General features: G+C 40.9%; 2 protein-coding genes and 2 pseudogenes across 3 annotated transcripts; all 4 read left to right on the top strand.

Annotated features, from left to right (window-relative positions):
• Nucleotides 1-962: 962 nt before the first annotated feature.
• On the top strand, nt 963-4,609 carry LOC146552734 (tripartite motif-containing protein 16-like). 2 transcript variants are annotated; one of them, XM_085254211.1, is made up of 3 exons: nt 963-1,203; nt 1,558-1,635; nt 2,122-4,609. In XM_085254211.1, the coding sequence occupies exons 1-3, from the start codon at nt 963-965 to the stop codon at nt 3,930-3,932; spliced, it is 2,130 nt and encodes a 709-aa protein (XP_085110337.1). In that variant the 3' UTR covers nt 3,933-4,609. The 2 variants fall into 2 exon arrangements, with proteins under 2 accessions (XP_085110337.1, XP_085110338.1); XM_085254212.1 differs by lacking the exon at nt 1,558-1,635 and having other exon boundaries at nt 2,131-4,609.
• A 903-nt stretch (nt 4,610-5,512) lies between these two features.
• LOC146552733 (uncharacterized) lies at nt 5,513-8,870 on the top strand. Its single transcript, XM_085254447.1, has 3 exons — nt 5,513-5,688; nt 6,719-6,980; nt 7,683-8,870. Exons 2-3 carry the CDS (start codon nt 6,731-6,733, stop codon nt 8,525-8,527), a joined length of 1,095 nt encoding a protein of 364 aa, XP_085110573.1. The 5' UTR covers nt 5,513-5,688; nt 6,719-6,730; the 3' UTR covers nt 8,528-8,870.
• Nucleotides 8,871-14,903: 6,033 nt separating this feature from the next.
• LOC146552732 (E3 ubiquitin/ISG15 ligase TRIM25-like) lies at nt 14,904-15,897 on the top strand (annotated as a pseudogene).
• A 5,117-nt stretch (nt 15,898-21,014) lies between these two features.
• Nucleotides 21,015-24,882, top strand: LOC146552731 (uncharacterized; annotated as a pseudogene).
• Nucleotides 24,883-26,830: the final 1,948 nt, after the last annotated feature.

Raw genomic sequence — 26,830 nt, 5'->3', positions numbered from 1 at the left:
TAATAAAGTATTCTGATTCTGATAACTAGGAAACATAAGATACACAGAGAACAGAATAATGATTAAACAAGACTCAAAAAACCAAACACAAAACACTGGGTCAACGGCCCAGGTACCCTAACAGCCGAGGGAAAAGATGACCTCCTATTCACATCAGTATGGTATATTTTACTCCCATATCACTACTCAAAGATCATATTTTATTGTTGTAGGTTGTGGAGGTGACACACACACAAGCTGTAGTTCAACAATGACTTCATTCCTCTATTGACCTATAAAGAGGTCTTGTTACATAAGATTAAAGCTGGAAACTGACACACATAAGCCCAAACACATTGTGTTATTGTGGACGTTGAAGTCACTGCATGTGTTTTTCATGAAGATTAAACTTTCCTGTGCTGTTGGTTCTTTGTTTAATTCTGTTGGTTCTTACTTTTTTGTTCCTAAAGTTTAAACTAAACTCTTGTTGGATACCAGGTGTTCATTTAATAAAGCTGCAGGTTCAAACTTCTAACTGCATGAAAATGTAATGTGTAATGTCATGTGTTTCTAAGTACCATCATTGATTTTGGTCATCAAATCAGCCATTACTCATTTAATTTGATGTAAATTTCCCCTAATTTGCATATTCAGATTCAGTATTCAGTACCACATGTGAAAGTGACCCAGATCAGATTTGAAAATATTGGATTAGTGCCGTTCACACTGTCGTAGCATGATCGGATATAGGGTCGCATAGGGTCAAAAAAATCGGATTTAATGCGCTTTCGCCTGCAGTGTGAACGTAGCCTTAGTTAGTTCTTAGAGTTTGGTTTCTGTGTTCCCCTCTATTTAGTGTCTGTACCGTGTCTCTGTGCATTTCCTGTTTTATTGTGAAGGTCCATGTCTTATGTTAGTGTGTTCTGTTCACATTTCCCCTGTCTCGTGTAGTCAATTAGGATCAGCTGTGTCTTTGCCATTCCATGTCTCCCCCTGTGTGTATTTATACTATGTGTCCTCGTGTGCTCCTCGCCGGTTCATCTGTGTTTTTTCCTGCATCATTCTGTGTCGTCTCCCTGCATCTCCATTTTAGGTTTCAGTTCTGTGTTGTGTTAGTTTTTTCCAGTTTAGGTTTCACCTCCTGCTGGCCTCCTTCGCCCGTTCCTAGATGCCCCTGGTCTCATATCGCACTGGACTTCATCACTGGTCTCCCACCATCCTCAGGTAACAGTTATTCTGACCATCATCGATCGGTTCTCCAAAGCTGTGCATTTCATTGCTCTGCCTAAGGGGATTAGGTGCAAGAGTTGTTAAAATGTATAATTAAATAATAGATGAATTCAATAGCAAACTGTGCCTCGTTCTCAGATGGACAGCAAGTGGAATGTGATAGATGAGATGAGGAGATGGAAGGAAGAAGAGAGGCAAAGAGTGATTCACAGGCAGAGCTTAGTTTATTTCCCAGTTTTGTTGCCTTATGGTTCCAAGCGCCGTGACCAATCTTTGCGTTTTATTATTATCTCATAACACTTGTTTAATCAGCTACCCTCTCTCCTGTGGACTGTTTAATCTCTACAGTCTCAGATCAACACAGCCCTGCCCTCCAGCACTATCAGCAGCAAGAGCAGAAGCAACCCCCCAAACAGCAACATTGTACCCATCAGGTAAAAAATGGGCTACGTTTGCTTTGCATTGTGCCCACCTGATGACAGTGATGTAGTGTGATGTGATTCCATATTAGATTCTTGATGAATGTGGGTTGTTGTTCTTCAGCCTGCTTCTATGTGCCCTTTTTAACTGTGAGCACCCGCCCCTTTAAACATCTCTGCACTGCCCTGACTAAATGTATATATAAACTGTCTCTATGGTTTACAGTCTGAGTCTGACAAGCTGTCAGCTGTTCATTTCTGCTATTTGAATTGTTAAAAGAAACAAACTATTCATTTAGCAGATTAACAAAAAGAATAGAGAGGCATCCAGTTATTGACATTTATATTATTTAGTTAAAGGTTTGAACAAAAAACAATTAAACACAGAGCCTCTTCCTGCTTTCTGGAATGAATCGCAGCATGAAAACCCTTCCTCTTCTTCCTGCTCTCTAGCTAAGCACCTCCTGTCTGTCCATATCGTTCTGTGTTCCCTCCCCTTTAGATCTACATTATGAAGATGGGTGTAACCAACGTGTGTTAGAGCTGGCAGGCCCCATTCACAGCAGCAACACTTGTTGTTCAGATCAGACCAGTTTCTATAATAAGGAAGTGAAACTTACACAGTCACTGACACTGAGAGGAGAAATGGCGCAGAAAGGAGTTCAGCTGGACCGAGAAACCTTCTCTTGTTCGATCTGTTTGGATCTACTGAAGGATCCGGTGGCTCTTCCCTGTGGACACAGCTACTGCATGAAGTGTATTGAAAGCTTCTGGGATGAAGAGGAAAAGAAGAAAATCTACAGCTGCCCTCAGTGCAGACAGACTTTCACAGCGAGGCCTGTCCTGGAGAAAAACACCATGTTAGCAGTTTTAGTGGAGCAGCTGAAGAAGACTGGACTCCAAGCTGCTCCTGCTGATCACTGCTATGCTGGACCTGAAGATGTGGCCTGTGATGTCTGCACTGGAAGAAAAATGAAAGCCTTCAAGTCCTGTTTAGTCTGTCAGGCATCTTACTGTGAGAAACACCTTCAGACTCATAATATTGTTGCAGTTTCATTAAAGAAACACAAGCTGGTGGAGCCCTCCAAGAAGCTCCAGGAGAACATCTGCTCTCGTCATGATGAGGTGATGAAGATGTTCTGCCGTACTGATCAGCAGAGTATCTGTTATCTCTGCTCTGTGGATGAACATAAAGGCCACGACACAGTCTCAGCTGCAGCAGAAAGGACTGAGAGGCAGAGAGAGCTGGAGGTGAGTCGACAAAACATCCAGCAGAGAATCCAGGACAGAGAGAAAGATGTGAAGCTGCTTCAACAGGAGGTGGAGGCCATCAATCAGTCTGCTGATCAAACAGTGGAGCACAGTGAGAAGATCTTCACTGAGCTGATCCATCTCATCCAGAAAAGAAGCTCTGATGTGAAGCAGCAGATCAGATCCCAGCAGGAAACTGAAGTGAGTCGAGTCAAAGAGCTTCAGGAGAAGCTGGAGCAGGAGATCACTGAGCTGAAGAGGAAAGATGCTGAGCTGAAGCAGCTCTCACACACAGAGGATCACATCCAGTTTCTACACAACTACCCCTCACTGTCAGCACTCAGTGAGTCTACAGACTCATCCAGCATCAATATCCGTCCTCTGAGCTACTTTGAGGATGTGACAGCAGCTGTGTCAGAGGTCAGAGATAAACTACAGGACATTCTGAGAGAGGAATGGACAAACATCTCACTGACAGTCACTGAAGTGGATGTTTTACTGTCACAACCAGAGCCAAAGACCAGAGCTGGATTCTTAAAATATTCATGTGAAATCACACTGGATCCAAACACAGCACACAAACAGCTGTTATTATCAGAGGGGAACAGAAAAGCAACATTAATGAATCAACAACAGTCTTATTCTGATCATCCAGACAGATTCACTAAAAGGCGTCAGGTCCTGAGTAGAGAGAGTCTGACTGGACGTTGTTACTGGGAGGTGGAGTGGAGAGGGGGAGGAGTTTGTGTAGCAGTCGCATACAAGAATATCAGCAGAAAAGGAGATGAATGTGTTTTTGGATATGACAAATCTTGGTCATTATATTGTAACAATAACAGTTTTACATTTTGGTACAACAACATCCAAACTCATGTCTCAGGTCCTCGTTCCTCCAGAGTAGGAGTGTACCTGGATCACAGAGCAGGTATTTTGTCCTTCTACAGCGTCTCTGAAACCATGACTCTCCTCCACAGAGTCCAGACCACATTCACTCAGCCGCTCTATGCTGGACTGTTGGTTGGAGCCACTGCTGAGTTGATTAAAGTGAAATAGACTGAAGTCTTTCATATTGTTGTAAGTTTAAATCTGTATTTTAGTTCCCTTTTAGTTTCTCTCCATCATTATTGTGGTATTTATGTGCTGCACATAAATCAGATGTCAGTCAAACATTATGGGCAGTACCTCGACATCTTCAACATGTTGTCTTGATGTTTTTACGTTTTATAGGTGGAGCTCTTTCCTGTGTCTGTTCAGCCATGGAGACTATCAATGCTTATGGATATTTTTATTTGAAAAATTTCTCCACATGACAACATAAACTTCTCTATCTTCTAAATGTTTACTGAATATTTTTCTTAGGTATTTGTATGTTGTTGTTTCTCTTCACTGATCTTAACAGAGAAGTCTACAGACCTTCCTTTATCACACAGATTTTATTCTCATTTGTACATTTATAAAGAAAACAATTAATTACAGAGCAATAAGAAATTTTAAGAAAGTGCACTATATCATAATTTATAGTAAAGTGTATTAAAGCATCGTTAGTTAGTCACTTATTTAGTTTGGAGCTGTATCATCTGACACTGTAGAAACATTTCCTCCAGCTTCAGCACAGAATGTTAAAAACAGAACTATTAATGAGAACAAACAGTAGGAACACAGTATCAGCAAACATCATGGCTTAAAATGGAGAGTAAAAATCTAAAAAGAAATAAACAAATTAGTAAAAAGGATTTCCTGTTGACATGTTATTGGTCCTATCTTGTCTGCAGCACCTCCAGGATGCTTCTTATATGTTTCTGGTTATTTTTGCACCAATTTTAGTTTTTGTCAGTAGGAAGTTCAAGTTCAACTCAGTGTGTTTGTTTTTTTTTTTTTTCAAACTGATGCCTGACCTTGAACACCAAACATCTGTCAATAAAGCAATGATATAAAATGCTTATATTAGTACTGAAAAACTGCATATCCACTTTACAAATATAAATAATGATATAAATCCACAGCTGAACTGGAGGAGCAGCTGATCTAGTTCACTCATGTGTTTCTGGACTAAGAGTTGGAGCAAATACCTTATGATTCAGTGATGTTTGTTTTTGTTCAATATTTTGTAGATCCAAGAGTGAGTTTGACTCATGATGATGATGTTCCGAATTAAACAAAGTTGGTCACAAATTCTTCAAAGCTGTTTATTAAGAATATATTCACTTGGACTCATGAGACAGGCTTGTGATCCAAGGGAGCCATCAACTGGACAATTACTGACATGACAACAAAAAAGCTAAGTACAGAGGGGGGAACAGAGGTGAAAATACTTGCTTTAAAGGATTGTAATGTTTCCTTTTAAAATAAGTCTCTAAGGTCAGACAAAGGGACAGAAACTCATAGCTTTCTACCAGCCCAATGACAAAACTATAAGTTGTTTTTTAACATCTACTTTTTCATCTATTTGGCAGTCACAGTGAAAAGTATAAACATTGGCACGCTTTGTCTTGTGATTCTGCTGTTCGTAAAAAATGACCATGCGCAAAGTACCAGACTTTAAGGCTTTGACTTGATGCCAATGGCCTGAGGAGGACAGTATTACCCTTGGACATGTGTAGTCTGCCGTCTACTCAATAGAAGAACAAGAAGCGCGGAAATGGCACAACTGTCTTCAGTTTCTGGGAGAGTTTAACAATGAGAGACTGATGATGCAGAAGAAATCTCCGTGGTTAAAAACATTAAAAACAGTCGTCCAGGATGATGAGATCCGCCACTGGCTCAGACTGCTGTATATCAGCCGGAGACCCGAGATGAAGTCACGCAGCAGGTATGTAAAACTGTGATGTTCTCAATGAACTAACACAGGAACGATCTGAGCTCAGTCTGTAAGCTAACAGGCTAAAATCAGAGAGCAGCTAATCAAACAAGTGCGTCCGTTTTTTTTAAAGGTCAACTTTTAACAATAGACTTTCATGAGACACATCAAAACCAAACAGGGAGGGAAAGCTTCGGTTTTCTGCACTGTGCCACAGTTCGCTGTCTGCTTCGGTTCACGACGCCTCACTCCGGGGCTACAGACAGTTCTCTGCCGCCTGTGGTGCTCCTCACCTCCGTCTGCACCCACAGACTTCCCGAGGTGGAGGCAGGCCGGCAGGGACTTTGAGAGATGGGCTTTACTTTTAAAAATAGCCCTTAATCAGGGTCTAACTCACTAAAAGATGGCCACATGTCTCTCTCCAACTTAATCTCTTTCTTTTAAGTAATTGTTTTTCATTGAAATGAAATGAATTGTTCAATAAAATGATTACATTTATAATTGAATTAAAGTTAAATGAATCAAGGTGATTTTGACTTTGCTAGTTAACAGGAAGAGAAACAAACTTACACAGGATAAAATGAAATTTGGAGCCAGCAGAAAAAGTCAGATCACAGACAAACAGAAACATTCCTCTTTGGCTAAAATAAAATGCAGATTATTGCTCATCTGCAGTTTTAATCATGGTGAATAATTTATGATTCAGCCAAGTAAGATTCTTCTGTGTGGAGGTTTTTCCCCTGTCAAAAGGCATTGACCATTACCTTCATCTAAACATGGAATTTAAGTCATGTAGTTGCCGTTGTTTGTTTTTAAAGAGGTCATAATATTTTTGTGATGGTAGAAATTTATCTTCAAAGTAATAGTTATAAAGTGAATTAATAAGACTTTCCAACAAAGAGAGGGAGTCACATGGTGCTTCTGAAACATTTGTACAAACCTCTCTCACATATGTGAGCAACATGCTCACAGTGTACAGCCCTGCTGACTGAGGCTGCACCTTTACCTGTCTAATCTTTTTCTTTTTACTTTGTTCCTCAAGTCCCACATCAACATGAAGTGTAAGGAGGAGGAAGATCTGGCTGGCCAGCAGGTCTGGAAGCAGGAGAGGAACTTCAATCTGGACCAGGAGGACACAGATCCCCCACAGATCAAAGAGGAACAGGAGGAACTCTGCATCAGTCAAGAGGGAGAACAGCTTGTAGTGAAACACGAGGATGAAGGCATCGTCGTCTGGAGCGGGGAAGAGCGGCTCAGACAGCTGCATAACATCTGGAAACCTGAGAAAGATTTACAGACCAGCGGTAAAACTGTAATCGCTTTTCTGAAGTGTTAACATTAATATTAAACCTACAGTTTGTATCAGTCAGATCTATTTAATGTGTATTCGTGAAAACATGACAGGGAGTTTTAAATGGACTGGTTCTTATATAGCGCTTTTCTACTCAATCTTGAGCACTCAAAGCGCTTTACAAAACTTGTGCATTCACCCACTCACTCCCATTCGCACAAGCACATTTTTCTTAGTGCTTTCTACCAACATTCAGACACACATTCCACAGATCAAAGAGCAACTTGAGGCAACTTGGAGTTAGTATCTTGCCCAAGGATATTTGAAATGCAGACTAGGTGAAGCCGGGAATCGAACCGATCAGTAGATGATCTGCTCTACCGCCTGAGCTACAGCCACCCCCAATAGTGAAGATTATTTTGAAAAATATCAAGATGTAGATCAGTTTCGAGATCAACTCCAAAATAGATCATCAGTCAGTCAGTAATAAGTGAGTTCTTTTTTGTTTGAAAGGTTTTTTTTACTCTTAATGTTGCTGAAAAATGTCAGAACTCAAGTTCTCATTTGCATCAGAGTGCACAAATAACTTCATTTTTACACACTTTTAATTTCACCTGCAAATGTGAGCAACATGCCCTCATTACAGACTTTAACTAAAACTTTATCTTCTCAGAAGTGTTTTTCTATAATTACATTTTTTTTATTGTTCGTTTAGACCTCCACCAGCAAACTGCCTGTAAGGAGGAGGAGTTTGTCGCCAATCAGCAGGAGAGGAACTCAAGTCTGGACCAGGAGGACCCAGATCCTCCACAGATTAAAGAGGAACAGGAGGAACTCTGCACCAGTCAGGAGCTGGAGGAGATTGTACTGAAGCAGGAGATCAATAGTTTTATGGTGACTTCTAGTTTTGAGGAAAGTGACCTCAGTGAATCAGAACCAAACGATGACCAGCTCCTTGCTCTTAACTTTCCTGAACCAGAGCTTGAGGAACAGGAAGAAAACCAGCATGTGGACTCGGGATCAACTAGAAATGCGGAGCTGAAGAAAAGGAGACGTCACAAAAACCGAACAGATAAGTCTCGGAGTGAAACTGATACAAGTAAAAAATCTGTAAGCTGTGACACTTGTGGAAAAACTTTTCAGTGTAAATCCAACCTGACGAGACACATGAGAGTTCACACAAGTGAGAAGCCACATTCTTGTAGCACCTGTGGGAAAAGATTCATTTGGAAATCAGGATTGGAAACTCACGTAAGGATCCACACAGGCGAGAAGCCATATATTTGCATCACCTGTGGGAAAAGATTTGGTAAGAAATCAGGACTAGAAACTCATTTGAGAATCCACACCGGTGAGAAAGCGTATTCTTGCAACGTCTGTAGGAAAGAGTTTAGAGACTTGTCGACTATGAAAAGTCACAGAAGGATCCACACAGGTGAGAAACCATATATTTGTAGCTCCTGTGGGGAAAGATTCAGTTGGAAATCAGGACTGAATTTTCATCTAAGGATCCACCTGAGTGACAAACCAAATCACTGCAGCACCCGAGGTAGAAAATGACCTCATGCTCCAAGTCACGGTACATTTCCTGTCCACAGCAGTGAAGGGCACTCTATGTTGTTTGTTCCAGCCCTGACTTTATGTTTCTCTAAGTTTGATATTTTTTTTATTGGTCTTTAAAGGTGACACAAATATTTATTGAACATGGATGCTCTTTTAATATTTACCACAGAAACTTGTATTTCTTCTTCAGTATAGAAGAAAACAAACATGAAAATGAGTTTTTCATCACTTGTTCCTTGTAACAACCATGATGTGATTCCTTTTTATCAGCCAATAAATAAGTTTTGATACACAGGACTAAAGATTTAAAAAAGTTCAAGACAAGTATACAATTTTTATTTAAATATTTTTTCTTTGTGATTTATGTTAATGAAGGTTGTACTTCAGTATGGCTTTGACCTGGTTGTCCTGGTTCTTCTTAGCAACATGTTGCAAGATTTGATTAAATTTTTTGTGACTAATTTTGTGTATTGTGTAATCCCTGCTAAATAAAAGCAGTTAAATGTGCTATATTGGCTCATGATAAGTGTTTATATCATTTTGCCTAAATGCAAGTAAACTCAATGTTTGCCAACTCTGTGTGTGCAGTTTGCTTCATAAGTACAATAACAGAACTTGAACTACATGGAGCCTATTTTGATTACATCATTACAGATGTAGATATTATTCATAGTTCATATTTCACAGTGTGCTGCAATCTTCTCCACAGACCTGCATTGCTCTCTGTTCAGACCCGTCATCTTCAAGATGTCCACTAGATGTCGTCAGAGTTCCCCCACTTTCCTCATCTATTGTGTTGCCATTACCTGAGCCTGCTTAAAACCTACAGTCCTTTACATATGGGTTCATTCAGGGTCATGTTTAGTGGGCAGGTTTAGTGCGATGAAGGAAACTCGTTTTCTTTAACTTTACCTCTCAGTAAGTAACTGGAGTAACAGACTCACTGATTCCTCCCCACCTGCTGGACATGAACCAGCTGACTGACACTTGTTTTCATTTTCTCATTCATAAAGTTGCTACCAGTTCAATTCATTTATATTTATATATAGTGCCAAAAAACAACAGTTGCCTCAAGGTGCTTTATATTGTAAGGTAAAGAATGTAAAAACCTCCACAATTGAACAAGCTGAAAAGAGCAAATGCTTGGCAGCAGTGGCAGAAACAGGCTTTCTGTCGTAATCACTGTAAAACACTAATCACTGGTCAGTCATTTGTTGTGTTGCAATCGGTTACACTGAGGGAAAAAATTTCACAACTGGATCTCGGAGATAATGTGAATATTTTTGAAAATATGTGAAGATGAGGCTGAAATAACTCTGAGACTCTAAAACACGATGAAATGCTTACATATTGAAATGTGTGTAGTAACATGACCTACAGCTTGTTTAAGAACTCGTGATTTTTTTCCCCTGTTGGCATAAGGTGAAATCCTGCATAAAGGAGGTGACCTTTGCTCCCTGACTCAGACGTGATAAACATGACCCAAATCATTCACGTTGGTGCCAAATAATGTTTTGTTAAAGTTTAACAAGCTTTCCCAGCCTGAAACTGCCAGACAAACAAATCACCTGTTGGAGATGCTGGTTTAGCTCCCTGGGTAAAGTGGGTGACCCAGATGCTAAAGCCCAGCTATGACTCCTGCCTGAGGACTTTTAGTCTTGGTTTGCATCCAACTTTTCTGCCACAATAGTTCAATTTTCTTAATAAAACACCAAATTACAACAAGTTACCTCAAGGCAGTTTATATTGAAGGCACTTTATTCGAAGGTAAAGATCCGACAATAATACAGAGAAACAACAGGTAGAAGCAATGGAAGATTGAAAATAACGGTTGTCATTACTTTTCATTCAGTCATAAGATACAGAAACACCATCTGTTGTGTGTAAAGATGAACAGTAGGGGTAGGGTGATTTTCACCAGATCAAAGCCATGGATTCACAATTATGGTTTGGTGCTGTTGAGTACCTGGATAGAAAATGCACATGTGGAATGGTAGAAAGTGTTCAGCATGCTTTGATGATCTGCTTCAACTATGCTGGGGTGAGCATTACAGACTGCTTCTTAAATTTAATAACCAAATTGCATCAATGGGGAACTATAAATTCTACATTTGGATTTCTGATTATTATTTCTGGCTGATTTTCATTAGATCGACCTGAGTAGGGCAGCGACAGATGTGTGCGGTCCAGAAGTAGAAGAAGAAGAAAGAGGAGAGCAGAAATGATGACATTCTAGGCTCGCTTTTCACCTTTGATGTACTCTTAGCAGGAAGACTTTGGTTTGGTGATGTGTTAGAGATAATTTAGTGGTTGAAGCTACTGTGGACTGACCAGATCTGCCATCAGCTCAGAGTGCTGGATATCACCGCAAACCTGAGACAAAGTCATACAGAACAGGTGTGTAAAACTGTGATGGTGTCAGTGAAATAACACTGACTCATGCAGGACTCAGCTTGTGGGCTAACAGACTAAAATCAAAGAATGCTTCTCTTTTTCTCCATCCATCCATCCATCTTCAACCGCTTATCCGAGGCCGGGTCGCGGGGGCAGCAGCCTAAGCAAAGAGGCCCAGACCTCCCTCTCCCCAGCCACCTCCTCCAGCTTATCCGGGGGAATACCAAGGCGTTCCCAGGCCAGCCGAGAGATATAATCTCTCCAGCGTGTCCTGGGTCTTCCCCGGGGCCTCCTCCCGGTGGGACATGCCTGGAACACCTCACCCAGGAGGCGCCCAGGGGGCATCCTTGTCAGATGCCCGAACCACCTCAGCTGGCTCCTTTCGATGTGGAGCAGCAGCTGCTCTACTCTGAGCCCCTCCCGGATGGCCGAACTTCTCACCCTATCTCTAAGGGAGAGGCCAGCCACCCTTCGGAGGAAGCTCATTTCCGCCGCTTGTATCCGCGATCTCGTTCTTTCGGTCACTACCCACAGCTCGTGGCCATAGGTGAGGGTAGGGACGTAGATCGACCGGTAAATTGAGAGCTTTGCTTTTACACTCAGCTCCCTCTTCACCACGACGGACCGGTGCAGCGTCCGCATTACAGCAGCTGCAGCCCCAATCCGTCTGTCAATCTCCGGCTCCCTTCTCCCATCACTCGCGAACAAGACCCCGAGATACTTGAACTCCTCCACTTGGGGCAGGAACTCATCCCCGACCCGGAGAGGGCACTCTACCCTTTTCCGGCTGAGAACCATGGCCTCAGATTTGGAGGTGCTGATCCTCATTCCCGCTGCTTCACACTCGGCTGCGAACCGTTCCGTTTTCTCTTTTGTTAAAAACTTTGAACATCCAGTGAGACACAGAGTAAAGTGACTTTCCGAGATTGTTTCTTCTTCTACAGATTCAGATAAATGATGTCATTTTGAGCCAGGAAGAACATTTCCATCATAAAGTAGAAGACTTTTATATTCTTTATTTATTTATCTGGTAAAAAGTCTCATTGACTTTAAAATGTCTTTTTCAAAAGAGATCTGGCCAAGACCAGAAGCTCCAGTTTTCTCTGCTTCTGTTTGCAGCAGAGCAAAAAGGACAGAGAGCAAGGGACGAGAGAAGACATGAGACAAAGACATGAACGGGACCAAATACTAACCAAGACAACCTAAACAACAAATACTGAATAAATTAAAGATTTAATAAAGTAAATCAGAATACTTTATTAATCCTGAAGGATTAATAAAGTATTCTGATTCTGATAACTAGGAAACATAAGATACACAGAGAACAGAATAATGATTAAACAAGACTCAAAAAACCACAAACACAAAACACTGGGTCAACGACCCAGGTACCCTAACAGCCGAGGGAAAAGATGACCTCCTATTCACATCAGTATGGTATATTTTACTCCCATATCACTACTCAAAGATCATATTTTATTGTTGTAGGTTGTGGAGGTGACACACACACAAGCTGTAGTTCAACAATGACTTCATTCCTCTATTGACCTATAAAGAGGTCTTGTTACATAAGATTAAAGCTGGAAACTGACACACATAAGCCCAAACACATTGTGTTATTGTGGACGTTGAAGTCACTGCATGTGTTTTTCATGAAGATTAAACTTTCCTGTGCTGTTGGTTCTTTGTTTAATTCTGTTGGTTCTTACTTTTTTGTTCCTAAAGTTTAAACTAAACTCTTGTTGGATACCAGGTGTTCATTTAATAAAGCTGCAGGTTCAAACTTCTAACTGCATGAAAATGTAATGTGTAATGTCATGTGTTTCTAAGTACCATCATTGATTTTGGTCATCAAATCAGCCATTACTCATTTAATTTGATGTAAATTTCCCCTAATTTGCATATTCAGATTCAGTATTCAGTACCACATGTGAAAGTGACCCAGATCAGATTTGAAAATATTGGATTTGTGCCGTTCACACTGTCATAGCATGATCGGATATAGGGTCGCATAGGGTCAAAAAAATCGGATTTAATGCGCTTTCGCCTGCAGTGTGAATGTAGCCTTAGTTAGTTCTTAGAGTTTGGTTTCTGTGTTCCCCTCTATTTAGTGTCTGTACCGTGTCTCTGTGCATTTCCTGTTTTATTGTGAAGGTCCATGTCTTATGTTAGTGTGTTCTGTTCACATTTCCCCTGTCTCGTGTAGTCAATTAGGATCAGCTGTGTCTTTGCCATTCCATGTCTCCCCCTGTGTGTATTTATACTATGTGTCCTCGTGTGCTCCTCGCCGGTTCATCTGTGTTTTTTCCTGCATCATTCTGTGTCGTCTCCCTGCATCTCCATTTTAGGTTTCAGTTCTGTGTTGTGTTAGTTTTTTCCAGTTTAGGTTTCACCTCCTGCTGGCCTCCTTCGCCCGTTCCTAGATGCCCCTGGTCTCATATCGCACTGGACTTCATCACTGGTCTCCCACCATCCTCAGGTAACAGTTATTCTGACCATCATCGATCGGTTCTCCAAAGCTGTGCATTTCATTGCTCTGCCTAGGCTCCCATCAGCTCTGAACACCAGCCAGATTCTTACACAGCATGTGTTCACGTTCTGGGTTTGGAGAGAGTTTTGCAAGGAACTAGGGGCTCAAGTCAGCTTACCATCTGGTTTCCATCTCAAACTAATGGGCAAATGGAACAGGCAAGCCACCTTGGCTTTCATACCTTGGCTCAGGCGATTAGAGGATCATCAGGGGGTCCTTTTGTCCCTCTGTGGGGGGATACTCCCACTAGGTTTAAATCTGGGACTCCCCACCATTTGATCTAAGAACTGAAGAAGCTTCTCGGATGAGAGGTGAAAAGTCTTCAAGCAACTTAAACAAGTCCAGACGCTTTTCTTTGCAAGCTGATTTGACTACGATGACCTGGATGACTGAGAACCTTCACAGACATAATAAACACAAAGTTTTGGTTCTATAACATTTTTCTATCATTGCTTTATTATGGATTAGGTGCAAGAGTTGTTAAAATGTATAATTAAATAATAGATGAATTCAATAGCAAACTGTGCCTCGTTCTCAGATGGACAGCAAGTGGAATGTGATAGATGAGATGAGGAGATGGAAGGAAGAAGAGAGGCAAAGAGTGATTCACAGGCAGAGCTTAGTTTATTTCCCAGTTTTGTTGCCTTATGGTTCCAAGCGCCGTGACCAATCTTTGCGTTTTATTATTATCTCATAACACTTGTTTAATCAGCTACCCTCTCTCCTGTGGACTGTTTAATCTCTACAGTCTCAGATCAACACAGCCCTGCCCTCCAGCACTATCAGCAGCAAGAGCAGAAGCAACCCCCCCCCAATCAGGTAAAAAATAGGCTACGTTTGCTTTGCATTGTGCCCACCTGATGACAGTGATGTAGTGTGATGTGATTCCATATTAGATTCTTGATGAATGTGGGTTGTTGTTCATCAGCCTGCTTCTATGTGCCCTTTTTAACTGTGAGCACCCGCCCCTTTAAACATCTCTGCACTGCCCTGACTAAATGTATATATAAACTGTCTCTATGGTTTACAGTCTGAGTCTGACAAGCTGTCAGCTGTTCATTTCTGCTATTTGAATTGTTAAAAGAAACAAACTATTCATTTAGCAGATTAACAAAAAGAATAGAGAGGCATCCAGTTATTGACATTTATATTATTTAGTTAAAGGTTTGAACAGAAAACAATTAAACACAGAGCCTCTTCCTGCTTTCTGGAATGAATCACAGCATGAAAACCCTTCCTCTTCTTCCTGCTCTCTAGCTCAGCACCTCCTGTCTGTCCATATCGTTCTGTGTTCCCTCCCCTTTAGATCTACATTATGAAGATGGGTGTAACCAACGTGTGTTAGAGCTGGCAGGCCCCATTCACAGCAGCAACACTTGTTGTTCAGATCAGACCAGTTTCTATAATAAGGAAGTGAAACTTACACAGTCACTGACACTGAGAGGAGAAATGGCGCAGAAAAGTGTTCAGCTGGACCGAGAAACCTTCTCTTGTTCGATCTGTTTGGATCTACTGAAGGATCCGGTGGCTATTCCCTGTGGACACAGCTACTGCATGAACTGTAAAGCTTCTGGGATGAAGAGGAAAAGAAGAAAATCTACAGCTGCCCTCAGTGCAGACAGACTTTCACAGCGAGGCCTGTCCTGGTGAAAAACACCATGTTAGCAGTTTTAGTGGAGGAGCTGAAGAAGACTGGACTCCAAGCTGCTCCTGCTGATCACTGCTATGCTGGACCTGAAGATGTGGCCTGTGATGTCTGCACTGGAAGAAAAATGAAAGCCTTCAAGTCCTGTTTAGTCTGTCTGGCATCTTACTGTGAGAAACACCTTCAGCCTCATTATGATGTGGCTCCATTAAAGAAACACAAGCTGGTGGAGCCCTCCAAGAAGCTCCAGGAGAACATCTGCTCTCGTCATGATGAGGTGATGAAGATGTTCTGCCGTACTGATCAGCAGAGTATCTGTTATCTCTGCTCTGTGGATGAACATAAAGGCCACGACACAGTCTCAGCTGCAGCAGAAAGGACTGAGAGGCAGAGAGAGCTGGAGGTGAGTCGACAAAACATCCAGCAGAGAATCCAGGACAGAGAGAAAGATGTGAAGCTGCTTCAACAGGAGGTGGAGGCCATCAATCAGTCTGCTGATCAAACAGTGGAGCACAGTGAGAAGATCTTCACTGAGCTGATCCATCTCATCCAGAAAAGAAGCTCTGATGTGAAGCAGCAGATCAGATCCCAGCAGGAAACTGAAGTGAGTCGAGTCAAAGAGCTTCAGGAGAAGCTGGAGCAGGAGATCACTGAGCTGAAGAGGAAAGATGCTGAGCTGAAGCAGCTCTCACACACAGAGGATCACATCCAGTTTCTACACAACTACCCCTCACTGTCAGCACTCAGTGAGTCTACAGACTCATCCAGCATCAATATCCGTCCTCTGAGCTACTTTGAGGATGTGACAGCAGCTGTGTCAGAGGTCAGAGATAAACTACAGGACATTCTGAGAGAGGAACGGACAAACATCTCACTGACAGTCACTGAAGTGGATGCTTTATTACCTAGTCAGGAGAGACGCCCTGTGGGTGCATTTCACCTCCCTCGCGTATTGCCTCCCCACACCCCCTTAGTGGTTCCCGTGTATCGTTTTCCAGTGTACATCATCAATCAGCTTTCTTAGATCCAAGAATGGCACGCCTGAACCAACTGGAAAATTTTAAAAAGAATAGAAAAAAATTCTAATGACATTCAATGAAGTGGATGTTTTACTTACACCATCAGAGCTAAAGAGGCAGGAGAGACGCCTCCTGTGTGGAGCCCTCCCCATTGAGTGTTGTTAGTGTTGCTTCTAGTACACTTCTAGATTTGTCTGTTCATGAGTTGGTATTATTTTTGTTGTAGGTATTTTATATTTCCTTGATTATTTTATTAGTTAATTTTGCTAGTTTTTCGAAGGGAAACTTCCCGTGTCTCTTTAGTCGTGGAGGCTATCACTGCTCATAATAATTTTATGATTTTCATTTTTAAACATATATATTTTTCCAAATGTAAATCTTAAATCTAAATGTAAATCAAAAATTTTATGTAACATGTATATTAATGCTTTTGTATGTTATTGTTTCTCCTTCACTTCATGGGCTTTCCATTATCACAGTTTTTATTTCTAAATCAAAAAGCAAATGGGGTGTTATCAGAACAAGGTTTCTGTGATCACACTTGACGAGGAGATTAGTCATTATGTTCATTGTTTAATGTGGGAACCAGCTGAAGGGTTTTCAAAAGTCTTCATTCCAGGATCTTGACATCAGACTGGTGTTAGTTTGGGTGTGTTTTCCTTTGGAATTTGGGGTCTATTCTTTGGCTTTTACATTATAAAGAAATTTAACTCTGTTATTGGGTCCATACCCAGTGTTATATTAAAATCAATGAAAGTCTCCAAAAAGCCGCAGGAGGTCCTCAAACCTGAACACATCATCGTATAAATGAAATGAGAAATTAATGCGCACACAGACATGTAAGAAAAGGCTTCGGATTCCAGGAATTCTTTTCAAACACTGCATCACAAAGTAAAACTGATTCTGTAAATATTACATAATACCTCATAAACATATGAAGCTTTCTAAATGTTCGCGACAGTTACACCTTTTACAAGGCTGAGCAGTAAAAGTAAATTTCTGTTTGCACATAATGTTGACATAATGATTACAGAATGCACTGTGTTTTCTGAAATCAGCTTTGAATTTAATGTTAATGTATGCAGTGCAAAACAAAACCTTTTATTTTCACATTCTTGCAGAGGTCCGCCTGTGGTCGTAACTAATGATGGAGAGTCAGAGGTGGGAGAGTGTGTGTGTGTGGGGGGGGGGAAGAGAGCGGCTTCTCCCTGTCTTCCTCTTTTACAAAGAAAATGAAGGAGTGGAGGTAGAGGAGGAGAATATGGGGAGACAAAGGATAAAGATTAAGAATAATTAGTCTCTGACTGCTCATCTCACTGTCATAGTTCAGTGTGTTTGGCCCAGAGTCTTAAGATTTTTGGTGGCTCGTGATTTTTTTCTTTTGGATTTAAGAGAACTCTTAAGTCCTTTGAGTATTATAGTGAGTTTTCTTTTCTATGATAATCAGATGATCTTAGTTTCCTTTCATGTCCTGTCTTATCCCGTCTCTGTTTTTGAAGTCTCCTGTATGAAGTAAGTCCTGTCTCTGTTTGTTTTTCTTTCTGTCCTTGTGGCAGGTCAAGTGCCTGATTGTAGGTAGCTAAAAGCATCTTCAGGGGCCTGTGCTTCGTACCGCGCTAAGTGAGTTAGCTGGATGAGATTGTTGACGATTTCGCGTGATCCTGGATCGTTCGGTTCCCCGAAGCCCATCCGGGACTTGCTGTCATAGCAACAGAGCCGTAAGCGTAAACCTGCTGGGGAGCAGGTTTACTTTATGTAAACAGGATTAGATCGCGGCCACGCAGGTATGCCCGCGTCATTCATACGAAAGCAACAGCGATATTCCACCACTGTTTCACCATAAATAAATAACATCACTGTAACTAAAGATAATGCAGCACTTGATCCTTTTATTGATGTCACACAGATACATACAGGTCATTTCCTAAAAAAGGGAAATGTACTATTAACATTCTATTACATGTATGTGATTATTACAGATGTAATTCATATTTCAGAGTAGTAATTGCAAATTACTTCGTGTAATCAAGATGAGAGACCACGGCTATAAAAGCGAAGGTGGATTTGGGAAGTCTGTCGCAGTCATATCCTGTCCGTTTACGCGAGCAACCCATTGCGGAAGGTGCAAGATTGATAAGGAGAGTCCTCAGAATTCAGCGTATATTGCGGGATAGACAGGATCCTTTAGCTCAGCGCGACAGTGTGCTCATAGAGAGATATCGATTTTCCCGTGAGGGTATTATTTACTTAACCAACTTGTTGACGAGGGGGTGCAGGACCACCACCTGTCTTTTTTTTTGCTCTGCCCTTTTCTTGGTTGCTGTTATGAACAAACAGAGTATTCCAGGGTCTCTTTCCAAGAGACGACAAGCAATATAAGTGATAAATATTACCATTCTGTAGAATATTCCTATATTTCACTTTTACTTGTTCCCATGTTTCTAGTGGGTCCTGTTGTGGCTCTAATGTGAAAGGGGATACAATATAACATATTATAATATAATATAATGTAATATAATATTTGATAATATGGTGTGATATGATAAATCTACCCTACCGCCTACTGGTGTTGGCCAGAGGGGCCGATGGCGCAATATGGCAGCCTGGCTTCTGTCAGTCTGCCCCAGGGCAGCTGTGGCTACAACCGTAGCTGCTTCCACCAGTGTGTGAATGTGAGAGTGAATGAATAGTGGCATTGTAAAGCGCTTTGGGTGCCTTGAAAAGCGCTATATAAATCCACTCCATTATTATTGTTATTATTGGATTACTTACGAGTTTGATTTGTCAGCAACTTCCTGCCAGCCCTCTCTCCTTGCTTTTGCAGCCTTTGCAGTGTTCCCTTGCGTTTTAATTAAACTCTGAAACTCCTGAAATCCCTCACTCAAGAGTTCTTGCTCTGCTGCCGAAAAATACCGAGCGCGCTCCTTCGACATTTTCGCCGACCAATCAAAGGGTTGCCGATCAGTGTTTCTACTATCGATGCGTAGCCCCTGTTGGGCCACCCAGTGATCTCACATTACTTCATCCAGCTATACTAATCGTCAACAACAGGTGTGTTCGGGGAACCGGAATAGCGAGCTCAGAGTTAGCGCGATGATTTTGGTCTTGGATGTTTCATTTGATCTTGGATGTAGTAAGCGAGGTACGAAGCACAGGGCCCTGGTCTGATAGCATAGGGATGTTCAGCTGCTACAGTTTTTGCCTTGCAGTTAGAGGTTTCTTATTCTGAAGGTGGTTCCTTTAACATACTTTAGGGCCCTTTCATAGACGAGTAAAAGTTTATTATAGTAAGATTTAACTATCGAAAGCAAGTGGAATAACTACCAGCATCCAGTGTGCCCAAGTGAAGAAAAATAAGTTATGCAGGTCAGTTTGTGTTGCTCAGAAGCAGTTTGCAAAAAGTTGCTTATGTTATTTTTCCCAACTTCCCCCCCATGTTCTTTTATGTGACGTTTCAGTGTGTCAGGGTCTTGTCTAAGTGTTAGTCATTGACTTCCCCTTTTATTTGATGGTCATTTGTTTCTTATGCTTTGTATTTAGTTTTACTTCCTGCGTCATTAATTCTGATGAGTCCTCACCTGTGTGTTCAGTCGTTCCCTATTCCCCTGATTAGCTCTAATGTGTATAAATTAGTATGAAAAGCACAACATGTATTAGTATACATAATTTCAGTTATCCTTTGTTCTTTGTGACCTTGTCTGTTTTTCAGTCGGGATTTTGTTTGTTGCTTTTCTTCTGAATTTTTGTGGTGTTCTTGCTGGACTGTCACGAGTTGCTCTGAGGATCCACACGCAGGACTCCGGGGTTGTGATTTAACAGAGAAAGTTTTATTTACAATTTCTTCACCAAGTGTATTTACAGGCAGTGCGGAAATTGTGCTATTTACAAGACGTGAGGGGCGGGGTTCCAGGGAAAAAGGGAAATCACACACACGTCCACGCCGACCTCTCTCCACACGGGGAAACACGGGGACGGGTCTGGGGAATCTAGAGACACAGAAACACACTTTAACGTCTGATATGTCGGCACGGGACACTTAAGCTAGACTTGTACTAATGAGAGCCTTCACAACAATCCAGCGTCAAACAGCAGACCTTCTCCCTCTTAAATACCCGCTGGTCTAATGAGGCCCAGGTGTTCCCAATCGGCGTGGGCTGAGGGCGTGAACCCACCATGAGTTCCATGAGAGAGAGATACCCATTTGTGTGAATGGTTATTTTGGAATCACCAATTAACCTAACCCCACTAATTGTATGTTTTGACTGTGGGAGGAATGCTGGAGTACCCAGAGAGGTTGAACTTCCACCTATAAAATTAAAAGTATTTTCTTTTGACTCACTTTGTCTGAGAATCTGCATTTGGCTCCTGCACACACATAACAGTCAGAGCTTCTGGACAAAAATAATTTCACCCAAATCTGTTAAAAATAAAATTAACCTGAGCAGGTTTAAAATAAAGCAAAGAAAGGAGAATCCCTTTATTAACTAAATAAAGTTAGATTTAAATGACTCTGCTTTTATCTACATACCTAACTGTTGTTTCCTAGTGTTAAAATTACTGCACCTGGGTGCGGTCCTCTCTCAATGTAAGGCACGTCACATCTCCTGTAAAAATTAAATAAATGAGATACAATTGACATTTGCACATCCGTCAAGCAATGCTGTTAAAAAAGGCTCTCAGCTGCTACTGTCAGGGTTGCTAAGCAACAGGAGCAGCGCGTCGTAGGCTAGACGATCTCAATTAAAGCAGCCTCGGAGAAGGATGCAGCCCCTGAATTGGGACACAGCTTTAGTACTCAAGGGCTCTGATGGATGTTATCTTCAGGTGTGATACATATATGTCTGCAGTTAGCTGGAAGATTTTGGTTTGACAAATATTTCAGTTACTGAAGCAACAATGTCTTCAGTTCAGCATTTGAGAGACTTTATCAGGGAGAGACTAACTGCTACAGCTGAAGACATCTCCTCTGAGGCTGAAAAAACGATGGTCCAGTATGAGGAGGAGATCAGCCGTCAGCGCAGACTGCTGGATATCAGCCGGAAACCCGAGACAAAGTTACACATAACAGGTATGTATAACTGCGATGATCATGCAGGACCCTGATCAGAGCTCAGTTTTAGGCTAATAGAGTAAAATCAAGGTGCAGATATATATATATATATATATATATACACACACACAAAAATGTAAACTTTTAGCATTAAACACTGAGTAAGGCGCAGAGAAAGTCACTTTTGAGGTTAAAATGTGAGACAAAACTTGTGCCACAGCTGGCTGACAGCTTGATCTCTCTGTCCCTTACCCTGTGTGCCCTGAAGCAGGAGTCATCTGCTCCTCACCACCCATCTTCATCCTTTGAGATGTGTTTAGTGATCAAAATCACCGCCTAATCAGGGCCAAACTCCCTGCAAGACGACCCTGTGTCTCCCATCACTCTCGTCTCTTTTAAACAAACAAATCGATTCGACTTAAATGTAAGTTTTATTTTCAAAATTTACCCTGTTAAATAAGTGAAACTGCAATAGGTTTATGTGACCAAAAATAATCATGATTATGAATTTTGCTGTAAGCTTTTGCAGCAGCTTTAGCTCAGACTAAAATGATTCAGCTGTGTGGAGGAAATCTGGGGGAAAAAGCCCACTTCCAATGTCTTTGAGTCTTTCATTAAAGCTGCAGAAGGACCAGCATGAACAGACACACAAAGCATTTTGTGCAGGCTGGATAACGAAGAACTGCACTCTGAGAGACAGTTATTGAGTGAGCCTGCCTGATAAAGAAAGACCGACCTTGAGACTGAATGAAAAGAGCTACAATGAGCAAACTGGTTCAGACTGGCTGCATACTTACTTCCTGTACACATAAACTGTGGAAAATTACAAAGTAATAAATAATAATAATAAATAATATAAATATAAATAATATTTTGGAAGCTTCTATGGAGATGACCATATATCGCACCTCTTTCCTTAATATTAGTCATTTAGTTTGAGTCATAGTCATAAGTCTCATTACACGACATGACATCACACAGCTCTACACCTCAATCAGATTCATTATATGTTGATAAACCTCTTGAGCTGTAGCATCTCTTTGTTGAAGGGGTCAAAACAAAATTCATGCACCAAATGATAAGAAAACAATACATGCTATGCACAACTAACACAGAACGAATAAGACAAGCAAACAGAAAACAAAAGGTCACAAGACAAATAAATAAAATGATAGCTTTTTACAAAGCAGCGATTAAAACAAATAAGAAGTGTGCCTTTTGGCATAGGCACACTTAATGAACACTGATGAACTTAATGAAAATATATGTAGTCTGGTTTGAGAAACAAAACATGTTTGAATAAGTAAAAAGCTAACATGGAGCAGAAATTTGAAATATTCAAAGGTAGTATTTCACACAGAAAGAGCCAAAAAAATAAAATCTTTGATCCAAAGACCAACTTCCTCAGATACAAAATGGACATTAATGATGAAACTATAGAGAGAAATTACACAGTTTGTCCAAACATACACAAAAAGGGCTTTCAAACAAAAACATTCATTACAACTAAAAATACAACAAATGTAGCTCATTTCCCAAAACAAGACCCGTAGGCCTTTAGATAGACCATAGATCAGGTTGGTAGAGATCATTATAACATACTATAAAATAATTTAAAATACCCCAAATGTCAGACTAGTTAGTCAAGTGTGTCTAATGTTATAAGTGCTAACAAGCAAGCCTACTTTTTTTTCACAGGTCCACACATCTTAATGTGGTTAAACATTACTCCTGTTTAGTTATATGCAGGACTGTACTGGGGCATAAACCCAGGCTATGAGCCTGACATATTTGCTTTTTAGGGCTGTCATTATATCTGATTTTCTTAAGTTTACATGCTACACGGTGTATTTGCTAGTTAAATGCATCACTGCTTTATTTTGCAGGGTGAGAATGTTTATTCAGAGACAGAGAAAGATGTAAGAACAAGACAGGTTGAATTCTGTTTCTGTGAAATGAACACTGACTTTGTGTTATTCAAATGTTTGGTAACTCATCTACAATGTGGGATACAGCAAACAAGCAATTCAATTTATGTTGTTTTCCCATTGCTTGTTATGTTTTCTACATAACAGATGAGTACTATTCTTCCATCCATCCACTTATCCGAAGTTGGGTCAGTAAGCTAAGCACACTTTTCCAGACATTCCTCTCCAACTGAGGGATCCTGTGGAACTGGATCATCTAGCCTGGCATTCCCGGGCTAGATGAGTAATTTTTATGTCTCCAGCAGGTTTCTGGGCATGACCAGAACACCTGCAAAGGGAGGTGCCCACGAGGCATCCTCGAACCATCTGAAATCGCTCCTTTCAACGTGCAGGTTTACACTTTGTATACGAACCCATATATAATATAATTTTAGAAATCACATTGAACGATCCACTAAAAAGTAATAACTGACTAAAGAAAATAACAGAATGCACCTCAGCAGGTCAATGTTATGATGGTGAGTTCATGGATGACATGAAGGCAGCTTCTTTATGGCAGCGGACAAAGACAAAGAAAACAAAGGGGGAACTCAGTCAGCTTTAGTTTTCCAAGTATTCTACTTTATCAACTTGCTGAGCATTTTCTTTTTCAAGTTGTTGAAGCCAGGACTGAAGATCCAGAACATTAAGATCACATGCAGTTGACTTCTAAACTGGAAACAAAACTGACTTATGCAAACTGGAAATAATAGGATTGACTTTTGAAGCAAACAGGTCAGGTTTAATATTTTGAATGACATACCATACTGTTTTTAGTGTTTTCCTGTCATAACATTAGGAAGCTTTTTTCTTGTGTCCCTTTTGTTCCTTCAGCAATCCCACAACAACATGAATGTAAGGAAGAGGAGGGTCTCCTCCAGCAGGTCTGCATCCCGGAGAGGAACTCCAGTCTTGATCAGAAAAGACCCAGGGCATCCAGAGATTAAAGAGGAACCAGAGGAACTCTACACCAGTCAAGAGGGAGAGCACCTTATACTGAAAGAGGAGACTGATACCTTTATGGTGACTTCTACTTATGAGGAAAGTGAACCAAACAGTGACCAGCTCCTTTCTCACAACTGTCCTGAACCAGAGAGCAGAGACGAGGAAGAAAGCAAGTATGTGGACTCAGGATCGACTAGATGTGCAGATCTGTTGAGACATCAAATAGACAGAAGTCATATTAGCAGAGTAAATGACTCTCAGGCTTTAGACAGCCAGTGTAAAACTGATACAAGTAGAAAGTCTGTAAAATGTGACACTTGTGGAAAAACCTTTCAGTGTAAATCCAACCTGACTAAACATCTGAGAACACACACAGGTGAAAAGCCACATTCATGTAGCATCTGTGGAAAAGGATTTAGTCAGATGGCAAACTTGAAAACACACATGAGAATTCACACGGGCGAGAAGCCACATTCTTGCAACACCTGTGGGAAGAGATTCAGTCACATGATAACTTTGAAAACTCACGTGCAAAATCACACAGGTGACAAGCCGCATTCTTGTAGCACCTGCGGGAAAAGATTCAGTCGTATGATACACTTGAAAACTCACATCAGAATTCATACAGGTGAGAGGCCGCATTCGGTGTAGCACCTGTGGTAAAAGATTCAGTCAGAAATCAACACTGGAAACTCATGTAAGAATCCACACAGGTGAGAAGCCACATTCTTGTGCGATCTGTGGGAAAAGATTTAGTCAGATGGCAAACCTGAAACGACACATGGGAATTCATACTAGTTAAAGATTACAAATGAGTGAGAGCTGTCAGACATGGCAAGTGGTGCCGATGATAGAGCCCACACTGGTGACAAACCAAATCACTGCAACAACTAAGGGAAAATGTGACCTCATATTCAGGTTGAGACGTGTACAGAACTCTCAGAATTGTTTATTTGGCTTATTATTATGACGCATTGGAACCTTTTTTTATTGTACTTTTTAAAAAAATAAATTGTGACGTGGTGACCAGAGAACAAAACAGTTTTTCCCCTGCATCTTTGGGTTGGCGAACGTTTCCTGGCTGATGTCTGTGCTTACATGCCGAATACTATCCGAGAAACTATTCAGCATGTACCTGGGCTACTTAGGGTCCCCAACACTCAACATAAGAAGTGAAGTAAAACCTGCAGGGGTGTGATTGAAGGGAATAGCCTGTCCAGTCTAAATCCAAGCAGTGCTTTGTCGGGCTTCTGTGATAGTCCTACTTTATTCATAATCAACACCATCTTCAAACAAGTGTGTCTATGAGTGCACATCGCACCTGAGCCATAGATTGCTGATCAATTTTGTAATCATATAGTCAGGTCTGCAGCTGTATGTTCTGAACTGTCAGGTTATGAGTTGTCAGTTGATCATTAGCTAGTGGTGAGTTGGAGGAAGTGGTGGGGAAGGATGCCAGAACGACCTTGCATACCCATACTGTAGATGTGCTGAAAGCATCTGGTAGAGGTTCCAGTTCACAAGATCTTCAACTCTGAGAGCTTTAACTGCATTCTGATGAGCTAGGGACATTGACTCTGAATGGACCGTTTCACGTGTTTTTCTGTCTCGGAGTAGAGCTCCTACTCCCCAAATATCAAAAGGAGATGTTTAAGGTGGTTTTTGCATATAACCAGAAAGTGTCCAGTGTGAAGTGTTCTGGGCACTGCAGGATGTGGCCCCAGGAGAAACAATGGAGAGATTATATCTTTCAGCTGGTTTGGGAACTCATTGGTGTCCCTTAGGAAAAACTAGAGGAGGTGGCTGGAAAAATTAAACTCTGGGTGTCTCTGCTTATACCTGCTGCTATACTTGCTGCTGTGACCTAGAAATGGATTACCTGTCCAACTGTCAAAAATTACAACTCTGGCTCCTTGAAAGTAAAATGTAAAGAAAAGAGGGGTGCTCAATACATTTGCACAGTACTGGTAACTGGTTTTGTTTTACCTCTATTTTAATTTTCTACTGTATTTTTTTATTTTTTTAATATATAGTTTATCAATTTTGTTGTACAGTACTTTGTGATTACATGTCTGTGAAAAGTGCTATGTAAATAAATTTACTGACTGTGGTTAATCAGCTAAGTTAATGAAGGAATTTTTCTTCCTTTGCTTCATTTTTTAATCTGCTCAGTTTCTTTTTATGTGTTTTAGTTTTACAGATTTGGGTGAAATTCGTTTTAGAGTTTTGACATTATATTATTAAAATCTGAGAGTGTTTGACAGAAACACTGATGGAAACTGCAGGAAACATTTCAGCATCATTAAACCAGTATGTCAGCTCTTGGGAGCAAAATTACAACAACAACATAGTAAGAAAAAGAAAATGATTTAAATCATTTTTTTCTTTCAACTGCTCCTTTTAGGGGTCGCCAGAGTGACTCATCTTCCAGTATCTCACACAGTTTCTAGCATCCTCTTTAGTTATGCCAGCCCTCTTCGTCTTTTTCTTCACTACATCCACAATGTATAACATCAGTAGTGTTTGTGGTAATCATTACAACACTTCATCATCTTCCCACAAAATTTGTATTCAGTTGACTTTAGTTTTCAAACGCCACAGACATGAGATGTTGGTTTTCTACGGTCTTAACTGAGCTATCTTTTAAAATCTGAATTGTACAAAGCTTCTGAATATTTTAGGATTTTGATAAGTATAAGTTACTGAGTTGTATAAAACTGCCCCCACACATCCAGACTCACTAAAACGTT

This window comes from Mchenga conophoros, linkage group LG18 (assembly GCF_057382185.1).
Source record: "Mchenga conophoros isolate Kocher_MC1m ecotype Shallow Benthic linkage group LG18, M_conophoros_male_GT1.1, whole genome shotgun sequence".
Classification (NCBI taxonomy): domain Eukaryota; kingdom Metazoa; phylum Chordata; class Actinopteri; order Cichliformes; family Cichlidae; genus Mchenga; species Mchenga conophoros.
Note: the sequence above shows the minus strand (reverse complement) of the source record. Positions and strands in the feature narration are given on the sequence as shown.